Genomic DNA, 16,462 nt, shown 5'->3' with positions numbered 1-16,462 from the left:
TACTATGGTGGCACCTGGGCCTTCTCTACGGGTGTGTGACATCTCTTCTGGTTTAGAGGTCAAAAGCTGGCCTGATATCTAAAACAACATGGGGAAACCTCGGAAACAGTCAATATTTCCCTGCATCCTTCACAAATACTATCTGTGGCATATTCCCAATGCAAATAAGCCCAGGTAAGTTAGTTATTCTTCCTTCTCAGTATTATATCAGAGCAGGTTGAAGGAAAAAGAAGCAGCAATTCTCATCACTGTGTTTGTGGAGCATGCAACAAACTTTTGTCTGACAAGTTTATATGCAGACTGTGTCCATTAACCCAAAAGGCCTACTGCTCAGCCTCCTGAATGGTTTGCAGAATTAATTTCCAGAATGATGAGATGAGGCAATGAAGGGCACTTTTGTCAGAAAGGTGGATTTAAATTCCATGCAAGCGCTTAAGAAAGACAGACCACAGACTAGTCTGGATTTGAAGGATGTTAGGCCTGGTATGTATTCCTGGGGGCCATTGGGTTCTATCAGAGATCTCAAAGGGTCATCTGATAGTGAGTTAGGGTAAATTGGAGATCCCAGGTCATTTAATTATAAGTTGTGAATGTCCTCCTCAAATATTAATAGAACCATGAGGATTGATGTTACACCAGCTCCTTTCTCTCTCCAATATTCCTCTTTTAGTATCAGCATGAAAACCGGTTAGTGAAAATAATGTCATTTTTTTCTCATTCATATTCACTGACCCTCAAGTGGGTTGATCCCACTGTAAGAACCCCTGCATTACAGAGCGGAGGCTGGTTAAAAGATCCTATGGGTAGAAAATGGAAAGTGGTTTCAAGAAACTTCATATTTCTTTGGGTACAGTTCTCAAGTCTGGCATGGCTGTTACCTCAGTCCCCAGGGCTCTCAGAGTAGGGGCTGCTATAAGAACGAGCAAGTGAAAATTAACAGACAGTATCTACTCAAAAGCGCTGATGTCATGAGAAAAGGGCTTGACTTCCTATCAACAGCACTTCAAGGAAACACACAGATATCATCCTGGAAAGCAGTGTTCTAGGCAGTATAGTGCCAGTACTGCTAGACAGCCTTTCTATCCTATCAGGGGTAAGGAACAGAGGCCAGTGCTGAAACCCACTCAATGACTCTTTCCCCGCTCAACCTTCAATGAATTCTGTGGGTGGCAGAATTTCAAATAATGCAGAGGTTTAGACACTTACCACGCAAGATCGTATGGTACCAGTGAAGTCCTTTATCCACCCAATGAAGAAGCAAGATTTCCTTATTTCCTAAATCTATAGGATGATTATCTTCAATTCACCCTGTCTACATTTCCTAGGACCTTCACCAAAGTGCTAGTAGTTTGCTTGGCTTCTCTCAAGAGGAGTTGCTCTCTGGTTCCCATTGGCAAGTTGGCATATGAGGAACCTTCAGGTAGGCCCAATCACATGTCTACAGATCAAAATCAGTTGCATGCAAACATTCTAGATATAAGGGCAGAAGACAATATGGTAGGTAAAGGCACAGCAGATTGTCTTAGCAGATCCCAGACACATTCAGGGGAAAAAGTTGTTTGAATTCCCGACCCAAAGTTTGGACTCCCTTAAGTAAGTTTAATGGCGACAATGCAGCACACCATAGCTGGCTTTCTGTGGTCTGAAATGGTCTAGGAAGTGCTTAAAGAATTGGAGGAGATTTGGACGAGATTCATTCTATGGTGCAGTCCAGAGTGAAGGTTCCTACTTCTGCAAGCATTCAGCATTTTCTCCGTGATGGCTTCAACAGGGTCCTTGCCCTCACCATTCTAAAGGTTCATATATCTCTGATTATTGTTTTACTGGGATCTAGGTTGGTGTCTGAGGATCTTATTTTTCATTTTTTTTAAGCAGTAAAGAGAAATCATCATTGTATTAAACCTTTTGCTGCACCTTGGGATCTCATAGTTCACTAATCCCATTGCGGTCTCACACTTAAGGCAAAGTTTCTGATAGCAATCACATCTGCCTGATAAGTGAGGGAATTACATGATTTATGGCATAAGGAGCTATTTCTGGATATCTATAAGGTGGTGTTACGAGCTAATCCTACTTTCCTACCCAAGGTAGTTTTCTACTTTCATATACATCCAGAGATTATATTTCCATCTCTCTGCCTACAACCAACTAACGACAAAAAGAAAGATAAATCTTCTCAGGGCAATTTCGGCTTACCTGTCCAAGGAATTCAGAAAAACGGATCAATTATTTGACCTTCCAGTAGGACCTGGACAAAGACACATTCCATCCATATTCTTGCAAGATGAAGAGGTCATTACACAGAATTATAAAAGTAACTGATGTGCAGTGCTGGAAATTCTGTGAGTACATTCTGCAAGAGCAGTGGCAACCTCCTGGCACTCAGGCTCAGCAGATGATCACTGCAAAGTAGCAAGGTGGTCACTGATTTACACCTTTCCCAGACATTAATTTTGTTAAGTTATTACAACATACTGAAACTTAATGTTATTTGAGTGACTACAGTCATGGCCAAAAGTTGAGAATAACACAAATAATATTTTTCATAAAGTCTGATGCCTCAGTTTTTATGATGGCAATTTGCATATACTCCAGAATGTCATGAAGAGTGATCAGATGAATTGCAATTAATTTCAAAGTCCCTCTTTGCCCTGACAATTAACTTTATCTCACAAAACCTTTCCACTGCATTTTAGCCCTGCCACAAAAGGACCAGCTGACATCAGGTCAGTGATTCTCTCGTTAACACATGTGAGAGTGTTGACAAAGACAAGGCTGGAGATCACTCTGTCATGCTGATTGAATTAGAATACCAGACTGGAAGCTTTAAAAGGAGGGTGGTGCATGAAATCATTATTCTTCCTCTGTTAACCATGGTTACCTGCAAGGAAACATGTGCAGTCATCATTGCTATTGTTGCTAGTTAGATTGCGTCTAAATCAACCATTTATCGGATCATCAAGAACTTCAAGGAGAGAGGTTCAATAGTTGTGAAGAAGGCTTCAGGGCGCCCAAGAATGTCCAGCAAGTGCCAGGAAATTGATTAAAATTAAAATTGATTCAGCTGCGGGATTGGGACACCATCAGTGCAGAGCTTGCTCAGGAATGGCAACAGGCAGGTGTGAGTGCATCTGCATGTACAGACTTTTGGAGGATGGCCTGGTGCCAAGAAGGCCAGCAAAGAAGCCACTTCTCTTTAGGAAAACCATCAGGGACAGACTGATATTCTGCAAAAGGTACAGGGATTGGATTGCTGAGGACTGGGGTATAGTAATTTTCTCTGATTAATCCCCTTCCAGATTGTTTGGGGCATCTGGAAAAACACTTGTCCGGAGAAAGAAAGGTGAGCCCTACAATCAGTCCTGTGTCATGCCAACAGCAAAACATCCTGAGATCATTTCTCTGTGGGGTTGCTTCTCAGCCAATGGAGTGGGCTCACTCATAAATCTGCATAAGAACACAGCCATGAATAAAGAATGGTACCAAAACATCCTCCATCCACCATAAGGCAAAAGTGATAACTAAGTGGCTTAGGGATCAAAACATCGAAATTTTGGTTCCATGGCCAGGAAACTCCCCAGACCTTAATTCCATTGAGAACTTGTGGTCAATCCTCAAGAGGCAGCTGGACAAACAAAAACCCACAAATGCTGGCAAACTCCAAGCATTGATTAGGCATGAATGGGCGGCCATCAGTCAGTATGTGGGCCAGAAGTTGATTGACAGCATGCTAGGGTGGATTGCAGAGGTCTTCAAAAAGAAGGGTCAACATTGTAAATATTGACTCTCTGCATAAACTTAATGTAATTGTCAATAAAAGCCTTTGACACTTATGAAATGCTTGTAATTTTACTTCAAGATACCAAAGCAACATAAGGTTTAAAAACACTGAAGCAGCAAACTTTGTGAAAACCAATACTTGTGTCATTCTCAACATTTGGTCATGACTGTACACTGCAGGGACAGCAGGTGGTGCTGTTACGAAATGTGCTAGTGTTTATCACTCTGTATTATAGAAATATACTCTGTTGTACAGGAATTTTCCTATAATGTTGTAGTTTATATAAGACCTGTCATGTCTGTATGCTGATAACTAAAGAGTTTATTATAAATAGTTATACCACAAAGAACTTCCCAGTGTGTGCCTATTGACAAAGTATATGAAAGAAACCTTGATCTGCTAACAAGTTTCTGGGCATGACATCATCTGCTGATGCTCACTTTGAAAGGAAAATCCTTTAAAGGGTGATTCAATAATAATAATAAAAAAAATGTTTACTTGGCATGGTCAATGTTGACACTCTCTCTTTCATGAATTGCTTGTGTACGTCCCATTCATTATGGCTACCATGGAGTTGGTAAGGAAATGAGAATTATTATAGTTAATTTAATTTCCTTGAGATACTCCATGTCAGCACAATATTCCCATCTGTATTGTATATTTATATTTTTAGGAACAGCTTGGAAAGTTTCTTAAACACACCAAGGGAAGGAGGAGTCACACTCTATACCTTCTGGGGGCATTTCTTTTACCTATTTCTACTCATCTGACTAGGGAGTTAACCCATGTGTTATAGCTGTCTTGGAGTATCTCAAGGAAATAAAATTAGCAGTAATAATTCTGTCATATCCAGTATTTATAAAATTCTAATAGTTTACACAGTGCTATAGTTGAACAACATTATCTAGGTTATTTTTTTACACCGAGTTATTTTGGTATTTCCGATGTGCTGATCCTCCAGAGACTATCACGTTAGTCAAGACAATCCACTTTGAAAAATCAACAAACAATGCATACCTCAGAACCTTATAAAATGCTTTGGCAAGGAGTAAAGTACACATATGTGGCATAACAGAAGAAACAGTCCAAGGTATTTTGTGGGTTTTCATCAATACCACATGAAAACAAGTGGGAATGAATGGCATTAAACAATGGAAGACTGGCATTAACAAAAATCTACTGAATGGATCAAGGGCACTACAAATCAAAAATGTAGTTAATTGAATTCAGTAGTCAGCATATGAAAAAATCCTTGCATATGGGCCCTTCACAGTCATAGTCAAAATAGAACTCAGACCCAATTACAACAGATGATTATACCAAAGTTTAATGCACCTAAACTGCACTACTTATTTCAAGCTTTAATGAAATAAAATAATTTTCCATTTTTTCCACTAACCTTCAATTAATTTGTATAGCCAGAACTCTTTGAGACTTTAATTATTGTTTTTGGCACCACAGTGTCTTTATCACGATGGTGTACAGTGAGAAAAAAAAAACATTTTAAAAACTACCATGTGTAACTTTGCTTCTTGAACATATAACTTATTTAGATATTGAATAAACTATTTGGCTGATCTAGCTACTATAAAATGCAACATGCGATGGGTTTGAGTTTCTGTCACTGGAAATCTTTAACTCAGAATGTTGATTCTCCTAAACTCAGACTTATTCATCTGGATTGCAGTTAACATATACAATTTTGCATCTTTCAAAAAGGACCATTAGATGTAAGGTAGACTATGAATATGCCATTTCACATTGGTCTTCTACTTTGGGTCCTTCTTGGTGAAGGCTTCCTTGTATCCTCATACATTTTCAAATAATAAGTCTTTTAACGTACTTGCTTGTTCTTTGCTTTTTATGTGTACACACCCTGACATGTTGTGATGTTAAGCAGTGCCACAAGGCTGTTGCAAACACAAGAGACACCAAAATAAATCCTCAGCTTACAAAACAGAGCAAATGTATAAATGACAGATTTGCACTGATAATAAGTGTTCGACACACACAAACAGCATCCCCAAACCAATGACAAGATTGATACAAGAAATGAAATGAAAGGCTATGGTAAAAAAAAACAAAAATAAAAGTGGACATTTTGATGACTTGGTAGGGGATTGTATGATTAGTCACATAGGCAACAAGATGTTGCAATATTAATAAATAATAAAGTTTGTTTGTGAGTTGTTTGCATTAACACAAAACACTTAAGCTGCTCACGTGTTTTTTCTATAGTTGTTTGGCACAACCATTAAATTATCAGATCCATCAGCAGTTTGGGAAATTACACCCTTTAAAATAGGATGCTGAGTTGAGTCCTGCCCCCCGGGCTGGAGTTTGCCAGCCCTCCCCTGTGTATTACCCATTTCCTAAAAAGGTGGAAACCCACCTAAAAGTATCTAAAAGTGAAGCAACAGAAGATATTCAAAAGTCATAATAATGTGAACATGCAGTGTATAAAATACAAAGAGGGGGACGAAGTCCCAAAACTCTTACAGGCTACTATAGTATTGATAATCCACACTGTAAGCCTATAAGCCCATAAAAATGAATTATGTATGTTTTATTTTCAGTAATCCAACCGCCTCAGATGGAAATCATTGAGAAGGATCACGTGGAACCAACTCATGTGTAAGACAATACAACAAATGTTTTCATATTGCATAGCCAAAGTCTTCCTAGGATCAACCTAAAACACCTAAACTACTACAATTTTAAAAGGTCACTCAAACTATGAGGATGACCAGCCTGTTTATCTTTGCGCTGATGTGCCTATCTGACTTCCAACTACATATGTAGATATTAGCCTCTAATCCTTTATTTGGGAATTGTCCCTGTAAAATGTGAATGCCTGTTTTTGTAGGTTCACATGAAAATATGCATGTTGGAAATAGTAAAAATGTCCTGTCTACTTATACTTTTAGACAACTGCATTTATTATTATCAACTTTTTAGTTTTTCCTTCATTGGTTCTATTTTTACATTAGTTATATAAGTGAGGGGACATCAGAGCTGTTTTTATGTCATTTTTTTGTGTATTGGAATGTTCTTATTGCATGGATATATGGATAGTACAAAAGTCATTTCATTCAAAGTAGGCAATGATTCCTAATTATTGGCACGTCCTGTAAATACTTTTAAAATAGCAAGAGAAAAATAAAACAGTCCTTTTGAGAAAGAAAAGAGGCTCTGCAGCCACCCACTAATCAGAAAATACTCCCAAAAATACACCTTCTCCACTCCTTGAATCACATTTCAATATCATGAAGCACAAAACTTGTGGGTGTAATACAAGTTACAAAAGTGCCCAGCTAAGGATCATCATCATCATCATTTATATAGCGTCACTAATTCCGCAGCGCTGTACAGAGAACTCATTCACATCAGTCCCTGCCCCATTGGAGCTTACAGTCTAAATTCCCTAATATAGACACACACTCACACACAGACAGACAAACAGAGAGGGAGACAGACAGATAGATAGAGAGGGAGAGACTAGGGTCAATTTTGATAGCAGCCAATTAACCTACCAATATGTTTTATTTTGTTTTGGAGTGACCTGATCTAGCTCCTCCCATTAATATGCATCACCACATAGTGTTAAATAACAGTCTGACACCTCCCAAAGGCATACACTTACATTATACAACCAAAACAAAATTGTATTTAACAGTGGGTGTCACTGTTATTAGAGAGTATTAATATGAGCTGAATCCTGCCACACTCAGGAGGGAATTCTTTTCTTTTTTGGTGTGTACATTTACTTTAATCAGTAAGAAAAAACTTTTTCTGCCTCCCAGCAAAGTCCTGACAAGAAGATCCCCCTCAATGGGACGAGCTACATGTGTAGTGGTGCCGCACCCCGTTGCTAGGCAACAGGACGCCTCTTTTCCTCTGTATGTCAGCGGTCAGGTGCATCTGACTGCTAAAATCACCTCCACCCTATCAGGGGCCAATGTTAGGTATATCTGGCATCTCTCTCCATCAGTCTCGTGCCAGGGTATTGGTTCTCTAGTCTCTAGCGTTCCAGTGTCCTTTTCCTGTTTTCCATTTCCATTGCTGACTTTTGGCTTGTTTCCTGACTATCCCTCGGCTTTGTGATTCGGTACCTCTTGTCCAGCAAGTTCCTGACCTCAGCTTTCTCTGACCATTCTTATCGCTATTCCCTTGAGTACCTCATCTTGGCTGTTTTGCACCTGCTCCCTGCCTTCCTGTGTGCGCTCCACTGCACTGGTGACTAATTGGAAGATCCGCGACCTGCACACGTCATGCAGTCAAGCCCATACCTCCTTGAGGAGGTCTCTGGTGAATACCGGGGGTGTGTTAGACTCCGCGCCTCCCAATTTAGTTGCGTCAATACCAGTCAGTGGCCTCTTCAGTACTACTAACGTGACATACAGGGGCATATTCAATTCCGATCCGATCCGCGGTAAAATGCGCAGTACTGCCGGTAATACGGTACCGCAGCCCAATGGGCTGTGAACGACAATCCACGTTATTGCGGTACCGCGGATTAGGTTCGCGGCCGTTCCGGCGCGATCCCGCGGATCGGGATCGGAATTGAATATGCCCCACTTTAACTATGCCGACTCTGTTAACTAGATGTATGCCATTGGCACTCTCTCTACCCAAGCACCTTTAAGCTCTGATAACAGTCCTTATTGCTGCATTCATTTTTTATTTGCTGTGTAGTAGATTACCACATGTGTCCATTGCAAACTTGTCTATACATCGCAAGCAGGGCCCAATTACCTCTTTGTCTGGCAGTCTTGCTTTATTGCGTATGTTGGCACTATACACATAAATGTTAATAAAAATGATAAACCATGGTGAAAATATATACATACAAATCATACATATCTAATGAGGGTTTTTTGTTGAGCCTCAGCCGTTCAAAAGGTTACAAAAAAAAAGTGTTTAGTTAAACGTATTCACGGGTCTTCACTTCTACAAGCGGAAACTTTTAGGAACAGAGGTAGTCTTCTGTCCATTCATGTTTTCCTTCAGCTCATGGCCTCTTTGAACTGTGTCCTTAAACAAAATATATAAAGCAGTGAATCAAGCATGGTTTTATTACATTTCTTTTAAGATCTTTTGATCTTAATAATATAAATTGGCTAAAAATATATTGGTACAAGTTATAGCAAAATGAAAATCAAACAATGGTTACTTTTCTTTGCAGATTATTTGTACAACAAGTGCTCCAAGAATTAAAGCAATATCATGGGTAGGTGCATATTTTACTTCTTAACATGGAATGGTTTGTTCTAATAATAGCAATAAGTGTCTCAGACTAAGCGGTGGTAGCACTTTAGTGCAAAGTACTTTAATGTGAAGAGACCTTTAGGACATTTCATTGTTGATTTTACTTCATTAGGACCAAAAATAAGCAAGGGAGCCCTGAGCCGAAGCAAAGCCTGACCTGGTTTGAGTTCCTGTCAAACGAGTGGGTAATTTTACCAACTATATAGATTTGTGTAGACTGGAAATTTTAATAAGAAGTACCACAGATGAATCCTATCACATGTGAATATTTCATTTTATTTTCCCTCCATTCTGCATCTCATTCCTCTTATTAATTAAAATAAGAGGAAACTTAATGAACGGGAAAAAAGAAAGTAATTCAAATTCATTTCATGAAAAAACTAAATGAACTGTCATAAAGATCATACGTTAATGCATAGGTTACATTTACAGTTTAATTTTGAGTGACATCTTGTCTAATTTATAGATCACTCTCAGTTTACACATTTAATATTATTTCCCTACATAAAGGACAGAAGGCACAGGGAAACCTGAGAAAGTGGAAAGGGGGACAAAAGTGAAAAGAAGACTTAGCTCACTGAAGAATAGAGTTACTGGATCCTGGCAAAAAGATAAGGTACGAAAATGGATGTATGTATTTGTAACCAATCTGTATCAAAATACAAATAACCATTACGCATCTGTACAGCTCCACTAAGAAATAACATGCATGTGATATAACGAGTCAGTCAGATTTACTGACTCTAGTCATTCTTCAACTTTCCATGCCAACTATTAAAGCACTATTACTATTATTATTATTATTATTATTATGAACAACAGTAACCTAATTGTTGCCTAGTGTGTTTTTTTTTATATAAATAGGCTACATTGTGATAAATGTTAGTAAGTAATTTGGATGCAGGTGAATATGTACATTTTATTACTATTTTGCTAACTATAAAAGGAAAAATATAATTTAATAGTGATTTAGTAAGGATGGCTTGGTAAAACAGCATGTTTAAATGCATATTTTTCAATCACTAAATTCACTTTAGGAGCACACTGTAAGTGATTTTGGAATTAAGGTTGGTAAAAGCCGATTGGTCGCTGTGGATCACAGAATATAATGTATATATCCTCTCCTGAGCAGCTCCATAACTGGCTTTAACGAATGAATAACCTAAAAAATTAAGGATGAAAAGAAGCGGTGGGAGACATGATACCTCTTATTAGTTGTGTCATAACGCCTGTGCCACTCAGTGTTCACTCATGTGGTGGTGATACAATTTGCTTCTTTGTGGCACGTACCTATCCACCTCGCATGCAGGTAAACATCCTTCTGCAAGAATTGCCTGCTCCCTGTTTTACTCATGTGTTTTGCACATCAGCATTGAGGCTAGAAATACAAATGCTGATACATTCCTCATACTATAATATATGTATTCAATCTGTGGTATGGCACTATTTTGTGGGGCTTACAACAAAACAATACAATCATATTTAGTTTGTCTATTACATTTAGGAGTGCATGCCATTTAGTAGTATTATGTTTAGAATGACATGTACTCTACACACAGGAGAGCAAGATATTGGACAAAGTTGGAGATGTAAACTATGAGATTTTGCAGCCTAGCAGCTGAAGGGGAAAACAAATATATCATGTGAACCCTTAAGGCCTGAAAGGAGCAGAAGGCCTTGTTTGTACACTCACTTAGTGGTGGCATTACTCTGGCCCCTTGGATTACAGTAGGCCCAAATGTCAGAGCCCAGGGTCTCTTGTTAATCCTAACCCCTATGTAGGAGTCTTTAGAAGCTTTGGTTGGGGAGTGTGTTTTCTTAGAACTAACCTGGTACAGCACAATATTGTTATGCTGCTATTGTTATGTTGCCAGGGGTTGCACTAACTACAGACGTATAGGCTTCCAGAAAAAAACAGTGGTATAGAACAAAAAGTTCAAGATACGGTGAGGCTGGGGGTCATTCAGGAGTCCATGGGCGAATTGTGTGCACTTATCGTACTGGTCCCAAAGTCGGACAGAAAGAACTGTTTTTGTGTCGACTTAAAACAGTGTTTCCACATTTGATGCCTACCCCATGCCGCAGGTGGATAAGTTTCTCAACCATTTTAGGTCTACCAAGACCATCCTGGATATGAGAAAGGGATAATATTAGATTGAGATGACCGAGGAGACAAAGCACAAAACCATCTTTGCCACTCTCATAGGGTTATACCACTTACTCTTACTCTGAACCTGAAGAAACATGCCCTGTGGAAATATGAATCAAAGAACATAGTGGAGAAAAGCTAGCTTATCCAGTTAATAAAGTCCATGCTTTGAGTTATGCCCCAAAACATAAAAAAGTGGTGTGCTAGTTCTTGGTCTGATATTATAGCAGGTTATAGGAGCCAGCAGAGCCACACCCATTCAGGACCCTATTGATCCCTAATTCCAGTGTAGAAGCTGAAGTTAGCAGTGGCGGACTCATTGGGATCCAGAACAGAGGACTTGTTTTTGTAGGCATAGTGGATGGTCAGCGGAACAGAGGTTGTTGGTCATTGGAGCATTGCCTGGGCTTCTCTGAATGATGAATGATTTAGGAGCCAAGATAATTGTAGCTACTGGGTCACAGTGGACAGCACACAAATTGATGTCTGCTCACTCCGGGAGCTGAAAGTTTACCTTGGGTTATATCAGATTCCTGTGGCCATCATGGAGCACTTACACATTGAACTATGAATTCCTGACTTATACCCTGCCCTCCACACCTATAATAGCATTTCATGCTGCATGTGTAGGTGTGTGTATGCTGTAGAGATGTTCAATGACCACTGTGTTTTGGATCTTGATTAAGTTTGTGTTTTGGTTTGGGTTTTGGCAAAACCGCACTCGCGAGTTTTGGTTTTGGATCCCCATTTTTTGCTAAAATCACATAATTTGGCTCTTTTTTTGTTCCTACATTATTATTAACCTCAGTAACATTAATTTCCAGTCAATTAAAACCAACTCACAGGTCACAATATGATTTTCATAGACTTTCAGCCTTATTTTGGATCTTAAAAAGGACATGCACAGTTTAACAAACCAAGCACTTCAGCGACAAGGAGTGCCACTTTTGTGGCTGAAGTTCTTGGTTTGTTTGGCCCACCCAAGACACAAGCTAACAGTGGGTTTAAGGCAGGTAAGCTAACAGTGCTGTCCATGAACTCTACAGTGGCAAGATGTTGTTGTCATCATCTTCAGCCTCATCCTCATCAGTGTGTACATCATCCTCACACAATATTAATTCATCCCTGCTGGAATCTACCATTACAGAAGTCTCTGTACTTTGATGTAATTGGCTGTAAAATCCTTCCTCGTGTACACCGATCGCTGACAAGGTTCCCGGCTGTGCTGAAAACTCTTTCCAAGTACACACTGGAGGGTGGGCAGCTAAGGTATTAAAAAGTGAGTTTGTACATGGGTCTCCAAATTGCTTTTTTTTACTCCCGGTATGTAAAGGGACAGTCTGACATGTCTATTTCTATGCTGTCGCTAAAATAATCCTCCACCTTCAGCAGCTGCAGGAGACACATTTGCTTCCACATACTCATTTTTACTTATATCTGCAGGTTCTGCATTATATTGCCAGTAAACAAAAGACAGTAGCACAAAATCATGAGACTTCAATGATAAACCTTGAATCTTTATTAGTTTTTTTTCTGTATGCACAAATTTAGAATTAGATATTGGATTTGATCAACACAAACGTACCCTCTGTCTGGTCCAAAGTCTGGGAGTCTTGGAAACGGGATATTCCAAATCTACGACCTCCAGAGGAAGTGTTAGGTCATACGGCACAAGTTATGAAAGTGTTAAGCTCAGCTAGGCTCCAGGAAGTACATATAAAAACAATAAACAGTGCATATATCTCACAAGCCCAGAGGAGGCATATAGTGGAATATGAAACCGGGTTTTGTCCAAAGTGTGGGACTCATGAGGCTACCTTGATACACAAACTATGTCCGAATATCATTAATTTTTGGAACAAACTGGTGTCTTTTATAAATTTTGCCTTTAATATACAAATACAGTCACAGCCTGAGGCTTTGTTATTTGCTTCCTTTGACGCTTAGAAAGAATAACTACCGAATCCTCAGATTATACCCTATTAACAGTTATTGTTACTCTAGCAAGGAAAGTTATACTAGGTAAACGGACTACACGTGCGAACCGGACTGTTATGGAAGTAAAATGTTAAATATTCCATATTTTGATAGGCGTGCTACATTCTCAGATTTAGAAAAAGGCATTAAAGGATTTTATATTAAGTGGGGTATATATATTGAAACCTTAGAATCTCATGTACAAACTTGAATTATGCAAGTTTTTGAAGGAACTAAATGGTCTCTACTGAGATGATTTCAATGTTCTTTATTTATGAGAATTTTACAATTCTAGGTTGTAAGTGTGCCTGAGGCGGACTGAACCATTTTGTACTATCTGGAACAAATGTAACATCTAGTTTCTGCTCCTCTTTTAACTGGTTATTTTCTTCCTAATCCTAATCTTAATCTGACGTATTTTGATGTCATAGGAATTTTCATGAAAAGATATGACGATGCGTGTATCACTGTGCATTGGATTTAAATGTTTGGAACCATAAGATGTAACTCATCCCCTTCTCTTCCCTTCCCTCCCTCCCTCATTTCTTTTACCCCCCCATACCCCCCTCTTTATAAAAGTTGAAAATGTATTTGTACAGTTCATTATTGATGTACCTAACAATGTACAATAAACAGTTTATAAAAAAAATAATCCTCCACCATTCTTTGGATGCTGATAGTAGGATTAGGTGGAGTTACGGCAGAGGTGCCACAATTTTTGGACAATTCTTTTAGACCAGACTAGATGTCAAAGTGTTGCTGTCTGTGTCCAGAATAATTTCGGGACATTTCCGGCATTCTGCAACAGCATGTAGGAGATTGCAACAGTGGTGATGCAGATGAGTCAGCACAACATTTTGACCTCTCGTCTGGTCTAAAAGAATTGCCCAAAAATAGTGACATCTTAAAACCATAAAATGAACTACAAATTCCACGAGGAACACCTTTACGGGCAAATATATCAAACTACAGAGACATCTGTAATGGTGAATTCCAGCGAGGATGAACTAATATCGTGAGGATGATATACACACAGATGGGAGTGAGGATGATGACAGTGTATATTGCAGGTGGTGGGCTCTAGCTGAGGGAAGGGAGCTAGCTGATGCTACAATGCTTATTATTATTATTTTGGGTAGAATGACATTTTGGCGATTTTATGTTTTTCTACAGTAAACTTTCCCATTATTAGAAAGGTGTTTTTTTCTTTACCATTGTAAAAGATTGTTTTTTGGATTTTAGTTTCACTGACCTAAACCCAATATGCCCTTGAGCATAGGCTTTAGTAGATGACGTAGAAGGACTAATATCATCATGACTGGTGCCAGCAGCTGGTTGCCATATCAATGCCACTGAGCTATGGCACTGGAGACTGACAGAAACTCAATGCTACCAGTTTTGTTTCTGTGTGAGCAATGGCACAGAGACTGGAGAGTGACAAGAACAATGTGACTGGAGACTGGAGAGTGACAAGAACACTGCTACCCCGTTTCTGTGTGACCAATGGCCCTAAGCAATGGCACGGACACTGGAGAGTGACAACAATGTGACTGGAGAGTGACAAGAACACTGCTACCCCTGTGTCTGTGTGACCAATGGCACAGAACAATGTCACTGGAAACTGCCAAGAACACTGCCACGCCTCCTCTTTCTGTTTTAGCTATGACGCTGGCCAACTGCACTTGAATGCTGCTGCCCCTTCTGTGTCTGTCTGTGAAATGGCACCAGATCTCTGTGGAGAACACTACTATCCCTGTGTCTGTGTGACCAATGGCACAGAATAATGGCACTGGAGAGTTAATAGAATAGTATCACCCCTTCCTGTTTCTGTATCAGCAATGGCACAGAGCAATGTCACTGGAGACTGATAACAAGAACACTGCCTTCATTCCTGTTTCAGTGTGAGCTACGGCACAGAACAATGTCACTGGAGACTGTCAAAAACATTGTCACCCCTCCTCTTTCTGTTTTAGCTATGACTTTGGCCAACTGTACTGGAGACAGCCAAGAACGCTGCTACCCCTTCTGTGTCTGTCTGTGAAATGGCACCAGATCTCTGTTGAGGACAGTACTTATAGAATCCAAAAACTCACGAGATCCGACAACTCAACAATGACATTTTGCCTTGTTTTCAGTTCCAAGGGCACGGAAAAGTACACAGCCGGCTTAACTCGGTACTCGGATCTACAAAAACCAAGCCTGAGCATCTCTACTAAAAAGCCTATGATGATCAGTTGATCTCATATTGGCAGACATAAATTCATATTCGTTATGGTGAACCGAACTATCAAACCTCTGCTGAAGTCACAGAAGATACCATACATAATTTAGTTTGCCTACACTGCATTCAGAGGGGTAAGATATTGCTGCTTTAGTTTTTGTGCAATTGTTAGAGCAATTTATTTTTACATTTTTGTATTTTACGAAATCCTAATAAAATACATATATTTTCAACAGCAAACTCTGACGAAATTCATTTGTAGAATAAGTTTACATATTGCACATAAAACAGTGCAATTCTGCCTACACAAATCTTTGGATAACTTATTGAAATTTAGGTTTGAGTATGTATTTATAAGCATACCATTAAACAAGGGCAGTAGTCGATTAAATGTCTGAAAGTAACTATATCCAAAACATACAGTCAGGCCCATAAATATTGGCACATCGACACAATTCTCATATTTTGGCCTCTATACACCAGTACAATGGATTTGAATTGAAACAAACACGATGTGCTTTAACTGCATACTTTCAGCTTTAATTTGAGGGAATTTACATCCAAATCAGGTGAACGGTGTAGGAATTACAACGATTTCTATATATGCCTCCCACTTTTTAAGGGACCAAAAGTAATGGGACAAACTAAACAATCCTACATCAAACTTTCACTTTTAAATACTTTGTTGCAAATCCTTTGCAGTCAATTACAACCTGAAGTCTGAAACGCATAGACATCACCAGATGCTGGGTTTCATCCCTGGTGATGCTCTGCCAGGCCTCTACTGCAAATGTCTTCAGTTCCTGCTTGTTCTTGGGGCATTTCCCTTTCAGTTTTGTCTTCATCAAGTGAAATGCATGCTCAATCGGATTCAGGTCAGGTGATTGACTTGGTCATTGCATAACATTCCACTTGTTAGCCTTAAAAAACTCTTTGGTTGCTTTTGCAGTATGCTTCGGGTCATTGTCCATCTGCATTGTGAAGCGCCGTCCAATGAGTTCTGAAGCATTTGACTGAATATGAGCAGATAATATTGCCCGAAACACTTCAGAATTCATCCTGCTGC

The 16,462-nt window shown here is 39.3% G+C and overlaps 1 protein-coding gene across 1 annotated transcript in view; it reads left to right on the top strand.

Annotated features, from left to right (window-relative positions):
- Positions 1-16,462, top strand: part of ARHGEF18 (Rho/Rac guanine nucleotide exchange factor 18) — a 261,370-nt gene that overhangs the window by 96,878 nt on the left and 148,030 nt on the right. The window contains exons 6-9 of the mRNA XM_075204679.1: positions 6,358-6,415; positions 8,967-9,011; positions 9,162-9,230; positions 9,560-9,665. Coding sequence (XP_075060780.1) covers positions 6,358-6,415; positions 8,967-9,011; positions 9,162-9,230; positions 9,560-9,665 — 278 coding nt within the window. The remainder of the gene's footprint in view (positions 1-6,357; positions 6,416-8,966; positions 9,012-9,161; positions 9,231-9,559; positions 9,666-16,462) is intronic.

This window comes from Mixophyes fleayi, chromosome 1 (assembly GCF_038048845.1).
Source record: "Mixophyes fleayi isolate aMixFle1 chromosome 1, aMixFle1.hap1, whole genome shotgun sequence".
In the NCBI taxonomy this organism is placed as follows: domain Eukaryota; kingdom Metazoa; phylum Chordata; class Amphibia; order Anura; family Limnodynastidae; genus Mixophyes; species Mixophyes fleayi.
Note: the sequence above shows the minus strand (reverse complement) of the source record. Positions and strands in the feature narration are given on the sequence as shown.